Genomic DNA, 15,421 nt, shown 5'->3' with positions numbered 1-15,421 from the left:
GGATGAGGGTTTGGTTCGCAAGAGCTTAAATCCTTGTGCTTTGTTGGTGCCCAAAATAGGTATTATTAGGCACCAAATCCCTAAAATATGTGGTATGATGAATGCTTTGGGTGGTGCAACACTCATTTGTAAAATCACTCGTGCACCCAACATCTTCATGATTTGTGTACATAGGGACTCATTAGGTAGGTTTGTTCTTATTTTTAGTTTCAATACAAACTTAGGTACTCATATGGGACACCTTAGGTTTGTCATACTTTTTGGTAGGAATAATCAACATGAAAATACAGAAAAAGGTATGTTCTATTGCTTTACTTTTCTTAATTTTTTAAATTGTGATCAAGGGGTTCCCATGAACCCTAAGAGAATAAAGGTCATTCCTGAGTGGCCCGCTCCACCAAGTGTAAGAAAAATTTGGGGCTTCCAAGACTTAACAAACTTTTACACAAGGTTTGCCCCATATTTGTCTATTCTTGTAGCACCACTCATTGAGTTGGTGAGGAACCATGTTCCTTCATGGGAAGATGCCCAGGAAATGAGTTTTCAGACCTTACCTTACTTCAACATACTAAACACCACTAATACATATGTTTTTGTTCTTTTTACAGGTGTTGAGGAAAAAAACCCAGAGTTTCAAGAACCTCGGGATTTGAGGTCAAATCCTTTTCAAGGGGGAGGGAATGATGCAATCCTACCCCGCAAGGGCATTGGATAGAAAAACTCCAAGTAGATTGGGCCAGAGATGCAAGAGAAGGCCCTAGGGTTCTTATGAGCCTTAGGGTAGATTTCGGGCCCATGGGCTAAGTACGAGCCCGTTTATCTTTGTAAATATTAGATTAAGGTTTCATTATTTTTGGGCCTTGTATTTAGGGCTCCATAATGTAGGTAGGGTACCCTAGAAATATAGGATTTTTCAGCCCTTGTATTTTAGGGCACCTAGACTAGTTTTTGTATTAGGGGTAGTTTTGTAATTTCACATGCACTAAGTGGATATTTGATGTGTGTGGTTAGAAATAAATTTAATTGAATTGGTAGAAGCCCAATCCAATTAAATTTTAGAGGGGGAGGTGAGCATTTGCTTACTACACCCCATTGCCACATCATATAGTCACACTTTGTGCATGTCCTTCATGCTTTTCATGCCTCATGACACCTAAGCACACTTAGTGGAGAATCTTGGAATTGATCTTGGATTAGTGGGCTGAACCATAACTAAAATTCACTAATCATAATTAGTGAAATTTTGGCTCCAAAGTTTGGCTCCACAAATTCAATTTCAAATTCAAGTGAAATTTGAATTTCCCTCCAATTTTGTGTGACACTTAGGCTATAAATAGAGGTCATGTGTGTGCATTTTTTTCAACTTTGATCATTTGAATATTAACTTCAGATTTCAGAGCTCCTTTTGAGCACAAAATTTCGTGCTCTTCTCTCCCTCTCCCTTCATTCATCTCCTTCTTCCTCCAAGCTCTTATCCATGGCCTCCTATGGTGGTGAGCTTCTTCTAGACTCATCTTCTCCTTGAAGTGGCGTCTCCTCTCTCTCTTCCTTCTCCATTCCGCTGCCATTTATCTTCCAAGAAGCAAAGGAATCCATTGATGAAGAAGATCCTAGGCCTACAAGCTCCAATGGAGCTTGCATCAAGTTCTTTCAAAAGGGGTGAATCAAGTGATTCTTTTTACTTGGAAGGGGGTAATTTAAGGCGTTGGACCTTAAAATGATCCATTTTACTTGGTGAGAAAGCTAAGACGTTGGACCTCTAACCATCTCACGAGGTCGACAAAAGCGGGGCTTTTGCTCCTATGTATCCTCCATCGAAGAGGAAATCAGACCTACGTAGTTCTAGCAAATTGTAAAGTTACATGTTGATTTTATGCTTTTGAACGGTCCATGTTAACCGATAAAAGCAAAGAGGATCGTTTAAGGCGTTGGACCTTAAAACGGTTTGTGATTTTTTGCGGACAAAGCTTGATTTGTGAGTTGATTTTAGCCTTAGTTTCACATTGGTTATTTAGTCAATTGATCCAAGGAAACTTCCAAAGAAAAACGTCCGATTGAATTTTTTGATTATTTTATTCAAAGATATTTTGATTATTTTATTATTATTTTTCAAGATATTTTGATTATTTTATTACTATTTCGCTTTTTTTGTTTAACCGAGATTACAACGTGAATGATCTGTTAGATTTTGTTTTAAAAATGATTAAATGAGATTACAACGCAAATGATCGGTTGAAATTCATTTTATCATTTATTAGGTGAGAAAACGGCTTAAATAAATGGTTAAAGCAAGTTAAAAACGAAAGAAAAGAAAATTGAAAGTAAGCGAAATTAAAGTGAAAGTACACAAAACAAGTAGGGACCACTAAGGGTGCATAGAATGAATTGAAAGATTCGATTTCGGGAACTTGCCGGTTGAAGACCGAAAAACAACGAAGAACGAACGAAGAACGGTGAAGAACGATGAAGAACGATGAAGAATTTCCACAAAATCGCTTACGGAAGCATTTCGACTCGATTTTTCTTCACTAAAACGTGTTTTTTTGCCCAAAATAGCCGAAATGCATAGCTAAGGGGTGATGAGTATTTTTTGAAACAGCCAAGGTTTTCATCTTTTTTTCTCTTTACTTTCATCAATGTTAAGTGAAATATGTTTACCCAAGGTTTTCAGAAATTTTACGGAAGCCCAGGAAACCATTTTTCAAAAAACGTGGAGGAGCTTGCCGCCCAGTTGCTTCCTCCTTAAGCAACCCAACTTCCAAAATGTTCCGGAAGGGCCTAGACTCAAATTGCTATTTACACTCATATCTTGATAAGTTCACCCCCCCCCCATTTTTTGTGTTTTTGGCTGTTTTCTTTTTGAAATCTCACGAAACTTTACGGATTCTATAACAACATCCATTTTCTTTCCAGAATGTTGCAAAACTTTACGGATTACGCAAGAATGCTCTTTTTGACTTCCAGAATGTTGTGAAACTTTACGGATTGCAAAACAATGTTTCTTTTTTACTTCCGGAATGTTGCGGAACTTTACGGATTACCTAACGATGGGGGTTAAGTACCTCGAGGTGGTCAAGCGAAGGTTGCATGCCACCAAACAATGGTCCCCAGACGAAATTAGGGTATGACATCATGTTTTGTTGTCGTGAAAGAGAAACAACGATCACGTTGTATCGTGAAGCAATGGCATATCTCATATCCATAATATTCATCCATTTGTCCATGGTAACCTACATGCAAAAGACAACAAATAGCGATTACTTAAACGTTATTTTAAGAAAAAGTGACATAACAATGAACTTACGCACCATAGATAATCTGTCAACAAGTAGGGAACGCTTTAATTCCTCAAATCTCTCTATGCCACCAAGCAGGTTGATATACTCTTCCGACCAGCTTGTCAATTCTTTATGTATATGGTTGTGCACCAATGATCATGATTCTTCACCATACCCAATAAGGTAGCTATTGCTCGATAACCACAGTTGCCATCTGCTTTGACATCAATAATGTTTTCAATAGAATCCTAGATGCACAAATGAAATTGATCCAACATTGGAATATTTTGTCTTTATATTGGTTCCTTAGATGATGATGTACTATGTTTCACTGAAGAATTACTATTTTGCACATAGTGTAACGCATCGACATACTCCTAATAAGACAGATCATGTTTTGTTGACTTTTGTTGTTTGGTCAATGGTTTTTTTGGAGCACCCTTGGTCTTCACCTTTTCTAGAGGAGGACACATGGAGTTCAGATTAGGATAAGAAATTTCTCGCAGCTTTGTCTTCAAATGTACCTTGCCACAAACATTGAGCTACTCAAATCGTTTCGATATGGTTTCCATCTCCTCAGTTATGGTCACTTGTGCCTCACATAACCTTTGATCTAAAAAATTAAGTCTCCACCAAAAAATGTGGATTGTCTTTAGTGGTATGGAGCCAACAACATATTTAGACAACTCACATGCACATGGAAGACCGTGGGTACTCCTCATGACACGTCCACAACGTGAAGGGTTTTTGCCTGAATAAGGTACACGCTCATACTCTACAACAATTTCATTTAAAGTGTACCATGATACCATGCCAAGTAGTTTTTTGTACAAGGTAACTTTAAACACATGCCCAACCACGTGCGTGCTTGTCTCAAAAGATGCTTTAATCTAGGTGTGTTGAAGTGTCATCATGTTGTTCATTGTTTCCCAAACACTGCATATGTCACCAGAGAATTTTGTAGGAGTCTCTTTAATGACTAATGAACACTCTTAACCCTACAAATGAAATATACAACAACATATAAACAACCGCAACATTTTCATTTAAGTCAACACTTAAACAAATCAACACAAACAAAAAACAATATTCATACCTGTTAGTGGTTGTGTTTCCTAGATGCATCACTTTGTTGGTCCATGCTTTCACAATTTTTTCTTTGTGCGGAATTACCCATGTTTGACATACGTAGTCCACAAACATAGGCCACGGAGAGCAAGCCATTTCAAATTTTTTAAGGTACTCATCAAAAGAACTCTCACATGGACAGTCAACAAAACTCCCCCAAGCCTCCATCACATAATCCCATGCATTCTTTTAAGAAACCAAGGTTTTGCACTTTGCCTTTACATTCTTGTCAATATGAAACTGACACAACAAGTTCGTAGCATCCGAGAATACAGTTTTCACTGCATTCATCAAAGACAAATCTTTGTCAGTGACAATAATCCTGGGAAGTGCATCAACTCTCATGAAAAGACTCTGAAACCGCTGTAGAGCCCAAACAACATTATTAAGATGTTCTCCTTCCAAGTAAGCCAAAGCAGCGGAGAATGTCATTCCTGTTGGTGTAACACCAACAATATCAAGCAAAGGCAATTTGTACCTATTTGTTTTGTAGGTACTATCAATCAAGAAAACCAAATTACAAGAATTTGTTAATTTTACTGCATCTGGATGACTCCAAAACAAGTCACATACAACGTTATCATCCTTCATCCTATGCCAATGAATATACCGATCTCGATCAAGCACCATCATGAGTTGTTGCATTTCGGTATTACTCCCTCTTATGGAAGAACGGTAAGCAAGTTTGGCATTGTAAATTTGTTTGGCATTATGCTCCTTCAACGTTAAGAGAATATTTCTTGGCTTCACCATGGACTTCGTCATATCAACAACAATAATTTTCTCATCTTTAGTCAGTCGACCCACATATGGATGTTCAACTAATGACTTTGCCATTTCATGGTTGTGAACCCCATAAATTAACTTTACCATCCATTCTTCTCCTCCCAAAACTGGCTTCGCACGCAACTTAAACGAGCATCCACATTTTCTTCTGCCAGTGCATGTTCTTACCAAATCATTCTTCTTAGGCCTATACTCACCACTCTTTTTGCAAGCTATTAACAGAAATGAGACCCTTCCTCTAACACCAGTATTGGTGTCTTACCTCATTATCATGGCAACAAATCCAATGTCATGAGCCACCGATCAAGCCCAATGTAAAACTTCATCACGGCTAGCAAACAACTATAACACAATTCAAGAAAGGTCTCAGATCAATAAACATTTATGTGATATAATTATTGTACCAACAACAAATTAGAAAAATACCTGGGAAGTATTAAAGGCGTTAGAGCAATCAACGTGTTCTACTTTCACGCCAACATCTTCCTCTTTTTCAACATTCATATCAACTTCATCAGACATGATACTATCATACATCAACTATTCTTCATCCATCTTAAAAAAATATTTAACAGATTCAATGATAAACAAAATACAACTTAAAAAAATTATACAATCACCTCATTTGTTATCGACACAAATATAGGTCTATACAAAAATAAAATAAAAATGTATTGTACATCATATAACCACAGACTACATTTTTGCTACATATCTTCATTAAAATATCATTCAATAAATATCATATAAATTCTAATAAATACATCATTCAATAAAATATCAAATTTGTTTAATTATTAATCATTGTAATAAACATTAAAATATATAATTTAGTTAAACATGTAAATACATAATTCAGTTAAATGCATACATAAAATTATTTTAGCAATCTAATATTACTTTTACCAATCTAATTAGTAAATTAATTTTTAAGCAATCTAATGTTAGTTTTAGCAATTTTTAAAAGTTTATATATATTATCATTTTTTTTCCAATCTAATTCCTGAATACATTTTTTATACCACTATAAAATAATATCACCAAATCAAAACTGCTAAAACTATTACAAAAAAAGTTACACTACCAAACAAATTAAATATATGATTCAAAAATTTTAATTTACAATTTTAAAAACAATTAAAACCTAAAGATTCACAGTCCGTATAGCCATACGGATTAGCAATCCGTCCGTATGAACCATACGGATTCCCAATCCGTATGTTTCTAAAAAAATTTCACATACCTTCTTCTTCAACGATGAATAATGACCCAACTTGATCATATACTCATGTACAACGCGCGTACACCACCAGAGACCGAAAACACTTAGAAAAGGAGCCTAACGGAAGCTAACGGAAGCAACTTACAATAACAGAGTGATATTTGGTGAAAAAAAAGGCACTGCAGAAATGAAAAATGGATGCTACTATTTATAACCAAAAATATCGGTATTTTCGGTATTTTTGAAAACTGCTGGGTGCCCCAAGCAGTTGCCTATTATGTAATACATTTCTTTGGGCCTGGCCCTGATTTCTGGTATAAATTTTTTGGAATCATTGTTAGTTAGGAAAAAAAAAGTTGTTGCACCGTTAAAAAGTAAGCAATAATTCTAAAAGGAAAGCAATTTATAAAGTACTCGACAATTGTAAAAGGAAAGCAATTTTTAATTACAAGGTATTTGGAAATACGGGTTGATTGAGTGGTTAAAAAAGAAAAAAAGAAAAAAAAAGATAGTAGATTCAATCTCTCTTTCTTATAATAAATAGCATTTAACATTTTTCGATAACAAAATAATTAAAAGACAAGTACATAGTTTAATTTTGGTTGCATTAGGTACTAGTCATTTATTTGTACTTGTATTACGTGAGAATGGATACACTTAATGAATTTGAAGTTTTCGTTTTGAGAAATTTAAAAGAATCTTATGAAGTCATGCCATGCTTGGTCATGCTGAAATTGGCCATATGTATTTTGTATGATAGACCATCTTTCTAAAGTGTCATCAGGCAAGCCCACAAGAATTTCATTGGCAGAACTATTAAATATGCAGCATAACATAGTCAGGAACAACCTACAAGTAAAAGTAAAAAATTGTCAATTTTTTTGTTTGCACAAATAAATTAAATGATAAGTTAGTTGTGTGTAGAAACTACAAACCATTGGTTCGGTAAAACTAGCCATTTCTTGTGTAATAGTTGTGTGTCATAGTAGTTCTTCGTGTATGTTGATTTGTGGATAATCTAAATCGTTGACTTGGGAATCAATTGTCATGTTAAAGAAGCTATATCCTATGTAAGTAAATTTAAGCATCACAGTTTGGCATAGATGATAGTAGTCTTTAATGGCAGATATACCATTTGTTAATAATGCCCTTTGACCTCATTGTTCCACATGGAATATGAATGTACTATTATTTTTTCCATTAAGTAAAATTTGTCTAGTAATTCGTGGCTCTAACAACGCATGAATCGGGTAGGAATGATGGCATAATCCTACGATGAAAAAAAAATAAAAGTTAGTTAAGATGGATATGTGTATCTAAATTAGAAAATGGAGTGTATCAAAATTTGAAATATGTATGACATTATGAGCAACGAAGTCGTTCGTCATGTGATAATGACTCACTCGATCAAAATGTAGCACTGTGTTGAAGTTCATGTATGATTCCATCACGAACGTCGCAACGATATAGGAGGCATGTGCAATTTAAATATGGTGAGTAAAAACTAAATAGAATATGAACAAAATATTTGTTGTGATTACATGCCTGGGCAGGTTCGATGCAGGAGTATAGCAGAAACAAGTTAGACTATTTCATGGTGAAGACGTTATTGATAGGTTCATTAGAAGAGGGTTGAAAATATAAGGGAATATTGATTTTCATATGCATATAAATATAAAGCGTTTCAATATATTGATTTATTGATATATAGTTATATATTGATGTTGATCACTAAAAGTGGTGAGTGGTGATTTTTTTTTTCAAAAACATCACAAATTTTTACATTCAGCGAACACTTTTTAGTAACAAAATGGTTTTTATTTTTTATTTTTGCATAGTAACGTGTAGGCTGCCTCATAGGCACAATCAATGTAACCTTTATGTCATTCAATCTTTCGATACAAGTGGAGAAGAGACACGTGTGTTGGCATGAAACTCGTGGGTGATGTGTAATATTTTAATGTTATTTCCAAAATGATCTTCATGCATGGGTTGAAGAGATGGTCTTAGCGGCATCGCGTAATTCACAATTAAAAAAATGGTTAATCCACTGTGAGTTCACAAATAATAAGTGTCACACGTGTCACTTCATTGCACACGTTATTTTAATCTCTTATTATTTGAATATATGATTATCTCTTTATCTCTTGGAAAGTATTCAATTATCTATAAGGCTTCACATTATTTGTAATTGACAATTATCTACTAGCTTTTATCTTTAAGCTATACATTATCTCTAACTTTATTTATAAGCTATCGATTATTATCTACGAATTGGTAATTATCTGCAAGGATTATAATAGCCCCTACAAACAAGGACGCGCAGCTCGCTCTACATACTATAAGTATCAGGTTCCTTTGTCCTCTTTCCTTATGTTGAAGATGGGTACCGTAGTGATATCAAACATAGAGATATGGATGATTCTCATGAAAGGAAGAGAAAAAAACTAACTATCAAAGAGTTCTTGTGTTTTAGGTTGCAGTCTAGAAAAGATGAAGCACAAAATTTACTGAGGTCCAGAAGATTGTTTCAACAATTCATTATTGATGGTTACACAATGATGGAAGTAGAACGATTATTGTTTATCAGAACTCATTAGAAGCAGTTGTGTTGTGTTCAATATAATACTTTAAAAAACTCACAGCACCCAGTTGAAAATCAGCATGCCAATTATGGAAAGCGTATTGTCTTACCTTCATCTTTTGTTGGTAGACGTAGATATATGAATCAATTGTACTTTGATGGAATGGCCATTTGTAGCACTGTTGGATTTTCGGATTTGTTCTTAACATTCACTTGCAATCCGTACTGGCCTGAGATTCAACGATCTATTTCAGCTCTTAATTTATCTGCACAAGATTTGCCGTACATTGACATTGTAACAAGAGTTTTTAAACTTAAGCTAGAACAATTAATGTCTAACTTAAAGGACAAAAAAGTTTTAGGAAATGTGCTAGCATGTAAGTTATCCATTCCTAATGCTTGTGATTAACCTATCCATATTCCAATTGCAAATATTCAAACAATCAAATTCCAAAAGAGAGGTTTGCCACATGCTCATATCTTGTTGTTTCTGGATGTTGGGAGCAAGTATCCATCTCCTGCAGATATTGATCGTATCATATCTATTGAGATACTAGATTCTATTGAACAACCACAACTCTATGAGTGTGTCAAGAAACATATGATGCATGGTCCATTTGGTCTTGCAAACAGGCAGTCACCATGCATGAAAGATGAAAAATGTTCTAGATATTTCCCAAAAAAAATGGCAAGCTGAAATTGTTGTTGACCAACATGGCTATCCTATTTATAAAAGGTGTAATGATGGTAAATATATTGACAGAAATGGTGTAGCACTAGACAACAAATACATGGTACCATACAATCCATACCTATTGTTGAAATATCAAGCTCACCTCAACATAGAATGGTGCAATCAATCAATGTCTATCAAGTATTTATTCAAGTACATTAATAAAGGTTATGATCGCATAACCGTAGCTCTTGTGCCTGTCAAAAATGAAGATGGAACAACTAAACAAACTGTTGATGACATTAAGCACTATCTTGATGGTAGGTATATTTCTCCTTGTGAAGCTTGCTGGAGAATATTTTCATTCCAGATTCACAAGAGATCACCTGCTGTTGAAAGGTTGTACTTTTATTTGCTTGGTGAGAATTCAGTCATATTTGAAGATGGTGATGAAATTGATGCCTTGCTGTCCAAGCTAACCATTAAAGAGTCTATGTTTACCTCTTGGCTGCAAGCTAATGCCATTTTCCAACAAGCAAAAGATCCTACATATCTGTAATTCATAACAAAATTTACATATATTGCCAATAAAAGATGTTGGAAGCCTCGTAAAGGAGGCTATACAATTGGAAGGCTTAACTGAGCGTCTCCAAGTACTAGAGAATTCTATTATCTTAGGATGATGTTGGGTGTGGTTAAAGGAACAACAACTTATGAACAAATTCGTTTAGTCAATGGTCAATTGTATTCTACATTTAGAGAAGCTTGCTTTGCTATGGGTTACTTGGTTGATGATAAGGAATATATTGAGGCTTTGGAGAAGCATACCATTGGGGTTCTGGCCAATTCCTTAGAAGACTTTTTGTAACAATGTTGTTATCAAACAACATTGAGAGACCAAATCATGTATGGTCTAAAACATGGGAATGCCTAATTGATGGTATCCTTCATCAGCAGAGAAGGATAAGAAACATACCTAGTAACATATATTAAACCATGACTTCTTTTTTCAGTTACAATTATTGTTCAGAACTTAAATACTCTATTTCTTTTTTGTGTCCAAAGATTTGCAGCTAGAAATAAAAGAGTTACAGACTTTGGCATTGCTTGAGATTAAAGATATATTACAATCCAACAAAAAATCATTGAAGGATTATCCAGCCATGCCTTTTGCAAGACATGTGGTGTTGTCACAAATGGGTAATAAAGATATATATGCTGAACAAAATTATGACAAAGCTCAATTACAACAAGATTTCGAAACATACTTTTCTTTTCTAATAGGTTAGCAAATAGTGGTATTCTTTTTAATTGACTATGTTGTATTAGTACAATAGAAACAATGATGGCTCATGTAGTAGCTACCTTCCTTTTTTGCATGCAAATACGGATGAATAGAGGCATATCTTTGATAGTATCATTAATGTTGTCAATAGAGGCACTGGTGGAATGTTTTTCCTGTATGGGTATGGAGGTACTGGGAAGACCTTTATGTGGAAGACATTAGCTTCTGCATTACGTTCAAAAGGTAATACTGTGTTAACTGTTGCGTCAAGTAGGATAGCCTCATAGTTGTTACCAAATGGCAAAACTACACATTCAAAATTTGTCATTCCTGTGCCTACATTACAAAACTCAACGTGTAATATCAACCAAGGTACAAAATAGGCTGAACTGTTAAAGGCAACCAAATTGATTGTATGGGATGAGGCTCCTATGGCTTATAGGTATTGTTTTGAGGCATTAGATAAGACATTGAATGACATCATGTGTATGTCTAATTCTGACAATGTTCCATTTGGTAGAAAAGTTGTAGTATTTGGAGGTGATTTCAGGCAAATTCTTCCTATCATTCCTAGAGGAAGTAGATCAGACATAGTGCATGCTACTATAAATGCCTCATACCTGTGGGACTATTGTACTGTCTTGAAGCTAACAAAAAATATGTGTTTGCATTCAAACTTCATGTTGATAAATGCTTAAGAAATCAAGAGCTTTTCCCAGTGGCTGATAGATGTTGGTGATGGGAAACTAGGCAAAGGTGATTATGGTTGTTAAGAGATATAAATACCACCTGATCTTTTAATAACAAGCTACACTGATCCTATTGAAGCAATTATAAACCATACTTGCCCAGATATCCAGAAGAAGTATAAAGATAAGGAATTTCTCAAATCCAAAGTTATACTTGCTGCAACAAATGAGGTTGTAGACCAAATCAATGACCATATCTTAAACATTATCCCAAGTGAAGAAAAGGAGTATTTCAGTCATGACTCAATTGACAAGACAAATGTTGCAACAACTGAATCTTTTGAAGCAATTACACCAGAGTTTCTGCATTCATTGAAGACCTCAGGAATACCAAATCATAAAATTAGGATGAAAGCAGGCACACCTGTTATGTTGATTTGAAATTTAGATCCTATGCAATGGGACAAGACTAATTATCTCTAGAATGGCCAACAATGTTATTGAGGCACGAATAATTTCTGGAAAAAAAGTAGGACATTTGGTTTACATTCCACGAATGTCATTATCACAATCTCAAACTCCTTGGCCTTTCAAGATGACTAGAAGACAATTCCCACTTATTGTGTCATATGCCATGACAATCAATAAATCTCAAGGCTAATCTCTTCAATGTGTTGGATTATATCTTCCTCAACCAGTTTTTAGTCATGGTCAACTTTATGTGGCATTATCAAGAGTTCAGAGCAAAGCTGGATTGAAATTTCTTATTCATGATAAAGAAGGAAAACCACTAAATAAAACAACCAATGTGATTTTCAAGGAAGTACTACAAAATCTATAGTTAACTGTAGGGTTATTCACTGCATTGTAAATTGGACTAGCTTCATGACTTCTACTTTTTGCACAATTTCACCAAGATAGCATTCAGCTCAACTTCATCCTCCTAAGCTTGCAGCATGAGTTCTATAAATATAATTTATTTACTTGGAAATAGTGTAAAACTATATGTGTTTGTTAGTTACTGTATGAAATATTGTATTGTAAGTGTAACAGTTTCGTGTGACTCATTGAATAAAAGAATAATTGATGTATGCCTAAGTAGATTCAAGTGGTATTTTGATACAACAGTGATTATCAGCCACTAGGTTTCTGTTTTACGTTGAATGCATGTATACTTCATGCAATTTTTATACTAAGTGTCTAAAGCAAATGTGGTGTAACTCTGTTGCATATATGATGAACAATTGTACTGATATAAATACATTCCCAAAGCAATCAGATTAACATCATGTGCAGTTAACTGTAGTGTTATTAACAAATCTAAAATTTTATAGCTTCATGACATCTACTTTTTGCATAATTCGATACATAACAAAATTGACCTTAGCTTCATCTTGCTAACCTTGCAACATCAGTTTTTTAGATATGGTTTATTTACTACAACTTCAATTTAAAATTATGTGTTTATAAGTTATTGTGTGCAAATTGTATTGTCAGTGTTACTCATTAAATAAATACTTGATTGTTGCATAAATAAGTAAATTGAACTGATATTTTCATGAATCAATGTTTATCAACCATGAGGTTTCAATTTTACACTGAATGCATTTATACTTAATGCAATGTTTATAGTTAGTGTCTTAAACAAATGTTGTGTGACTCAAGTGTAGTGTACTTTGTATTAAATTCTCTATTATGGTTAAATGGTATGATAGTGTAACGATGCAACCTTCAATTTTCAATCATAATACAATTTTCAGTAGTTGGTAAGAGCATCATAATTGTGTAACCATGAGTTTCATATACTTTTTACACAAGAGGTATGACAGTTGGTAAGGTTGTAATAGCTAAAATGACATATACTTTTTTCATAGTTTCATTGAATACAAAATTTGTCATAGCATGATTATCCAAACTTGCAACATGAGTTTTTAGATATGGTTTCTTTACTTGGTTTCAGTTTAAGACTATATGTGTTTGTTAATTACTGTGTGCAATATTGTATTGAGTGTAAGAGTTTGTTGTTCCTAATTGAATTAAAACATCACTGTTGTGTAACTAATTAAAATCAACTGATGTTTTTTATGCAACAACATCATTCAACCAAGAGGTTTTAGCTTTACACTAATACCTCATGCAATCTTTATACTTAAACTCTCTCATGCAATGTTTTAGTTTTATCACTTCAGTTGGTAAGGAATTTCTCATTTCTGCATTTTAGTTGCATGTTCTACAACCTAACCAAAATCCTGCATTTTCATTCTCCGGTGTATAGAGATTGTCCACCTGTGTTGCTTGAAGAAATTGACTTCACTTGGTAAGGTTCTTTGTATATATCTATTAATGCTCTGTGCACCACATTCTTTGTTGGTTTCTTTCTTTTTTGGTTTGTATTAAATCCTCTCTTGTAGTTAAATGCTATAACAATGTAATGGTGCTACTTTTAATTTTGAGTCATGTTATCTACAAGGTATCATCAATTTGCATGTGATATTTTGAACATAACAAGTTTCATGTAACCCAATAAATTAACATGACTATACCTTTGTTGTGTATATGATGACCAATTGTGCTGATATAAATACATTTCTAAAGCAATCAGATTAACATCATGTGCAGTTAACTTCAAGGTTATTAACAAATCTGCAAGTTGTAATAGTTTCATGACATCTACTTTTTGCAGAATTTGATACATAACAACATTGAACTCAACTTCATCCTGCTAACCTTGCAATTCTTTGTATATGGTTTATTTACTGCAACTTCAGTTTAAAACTACATGTGTTTCTTAGTTACTGTGTGCAAAATTGTATTGATAGTGTTACTAATTGAATAAATACTTGACTATTGCATGAATAAGTAAATTGAACTGATATTTTTATGAATCAATGTTGTTCAACCATGATGTTTCAATTTTACACTGAATGAATCTATACTTAATGCAATGTTTACAGTTAGTGTCTTAAACAAATGTTGTGTAACTCAATTTTAGTGTACTTTGTATTAAATTCTCTGTTGTGGTTAAATGGTATGACAGTGTAATGATGCAGCCTTCAATTTTCAATCATAATACAATTTTTCAGTAGTTGGTAAAAGCATCATAATTGTGTAACCTTGAGTTTCATATACTTTTTACACAAAAGGTATGACAGTTGGTAAGGTTGTAATAGCTGAAATGACATATACTTTTTTCACAGTTTCATTGAATACAAAATTTGTCACATGTTCATTATCCTAACCTTGCAACATGAGTTTTTAGATATGGTTTATTTACTTGGTTTCAGTTTAAGACTACATGTGTTTGTTAATTACTGTGTACAATGTTGTATTGACAGTGTAAGAGTGGTAGAAGCAAAGCTTCCAAGATTATTTTGATGATACCAAAGATTATTAAAGATTCATTCAAACAAGATTAAAGAATCACGAAGATTCAAGTGAAGATTCAAGATATGCAAGAACCTCAAGAAAAGCATCAAGGTAAGTTAAAAAGAATTTTTCAAAGAAAAGATTGAAAAGCACAAAATCGTCCAAGAGAATTTTTCAAGAAAGATCTTTTACCAGAGTTTTTACTCTCTGGTAATCGATTACCATGGGCATATCATCGATTACCAATGTTTTTGAACGTTGAATTTCAAATCTCAAGAGTCACAACTTGTGATAAAATATTTTCAAAATAATGTAATCGATTACACAATATTTGTAATCGATTACCAGTGGTTTTTGAATGTTGGATTTCAAACCTCAACATGAAGAGACACAACTTTTGATAAAATAAA

At 33.9% G+C, this 15,421-nt stretch overlaps 1 protein-coding gene across 1 annotated transcript; it reads left to right on the top strand.

Moving 5' to 3' along the window:
- Positions 1-9,861: 9,861 nt before the first annotated feature.
- On the top strand, positions 9,862-10,230 carry LOC114368300. The gene has a single exon (XM_028325614.1). It carries the CDS (start codon positions 9,862-9,864, stop codon positions 10,228-10,230), a length of 369 nt encoding a protein of 122 aa, XP_028181415.1.
- The last annotated feature ends 5,191 nt before the right edge of the window (positions 10,231-15,421 follow it).

Source organism: Glycine soja, chromosome 9 (genome assembly GCF_004193775.1).
Source record: "Glycine soja cultivar W05 chromosome 9, ASM419377v2, whole genome shotgun sequence".
NCBI lineage: Eukaryota > Viridiplantae > Streptophyta > Magnoliopsida > Fabales > Fabaceae > Glycine > Glycine soja.
The sequence above is the reverse complement of the archived record's forward strand: the minus strand, read 5'-3'. Positions and strand labels throughout refer to the sequence as shown.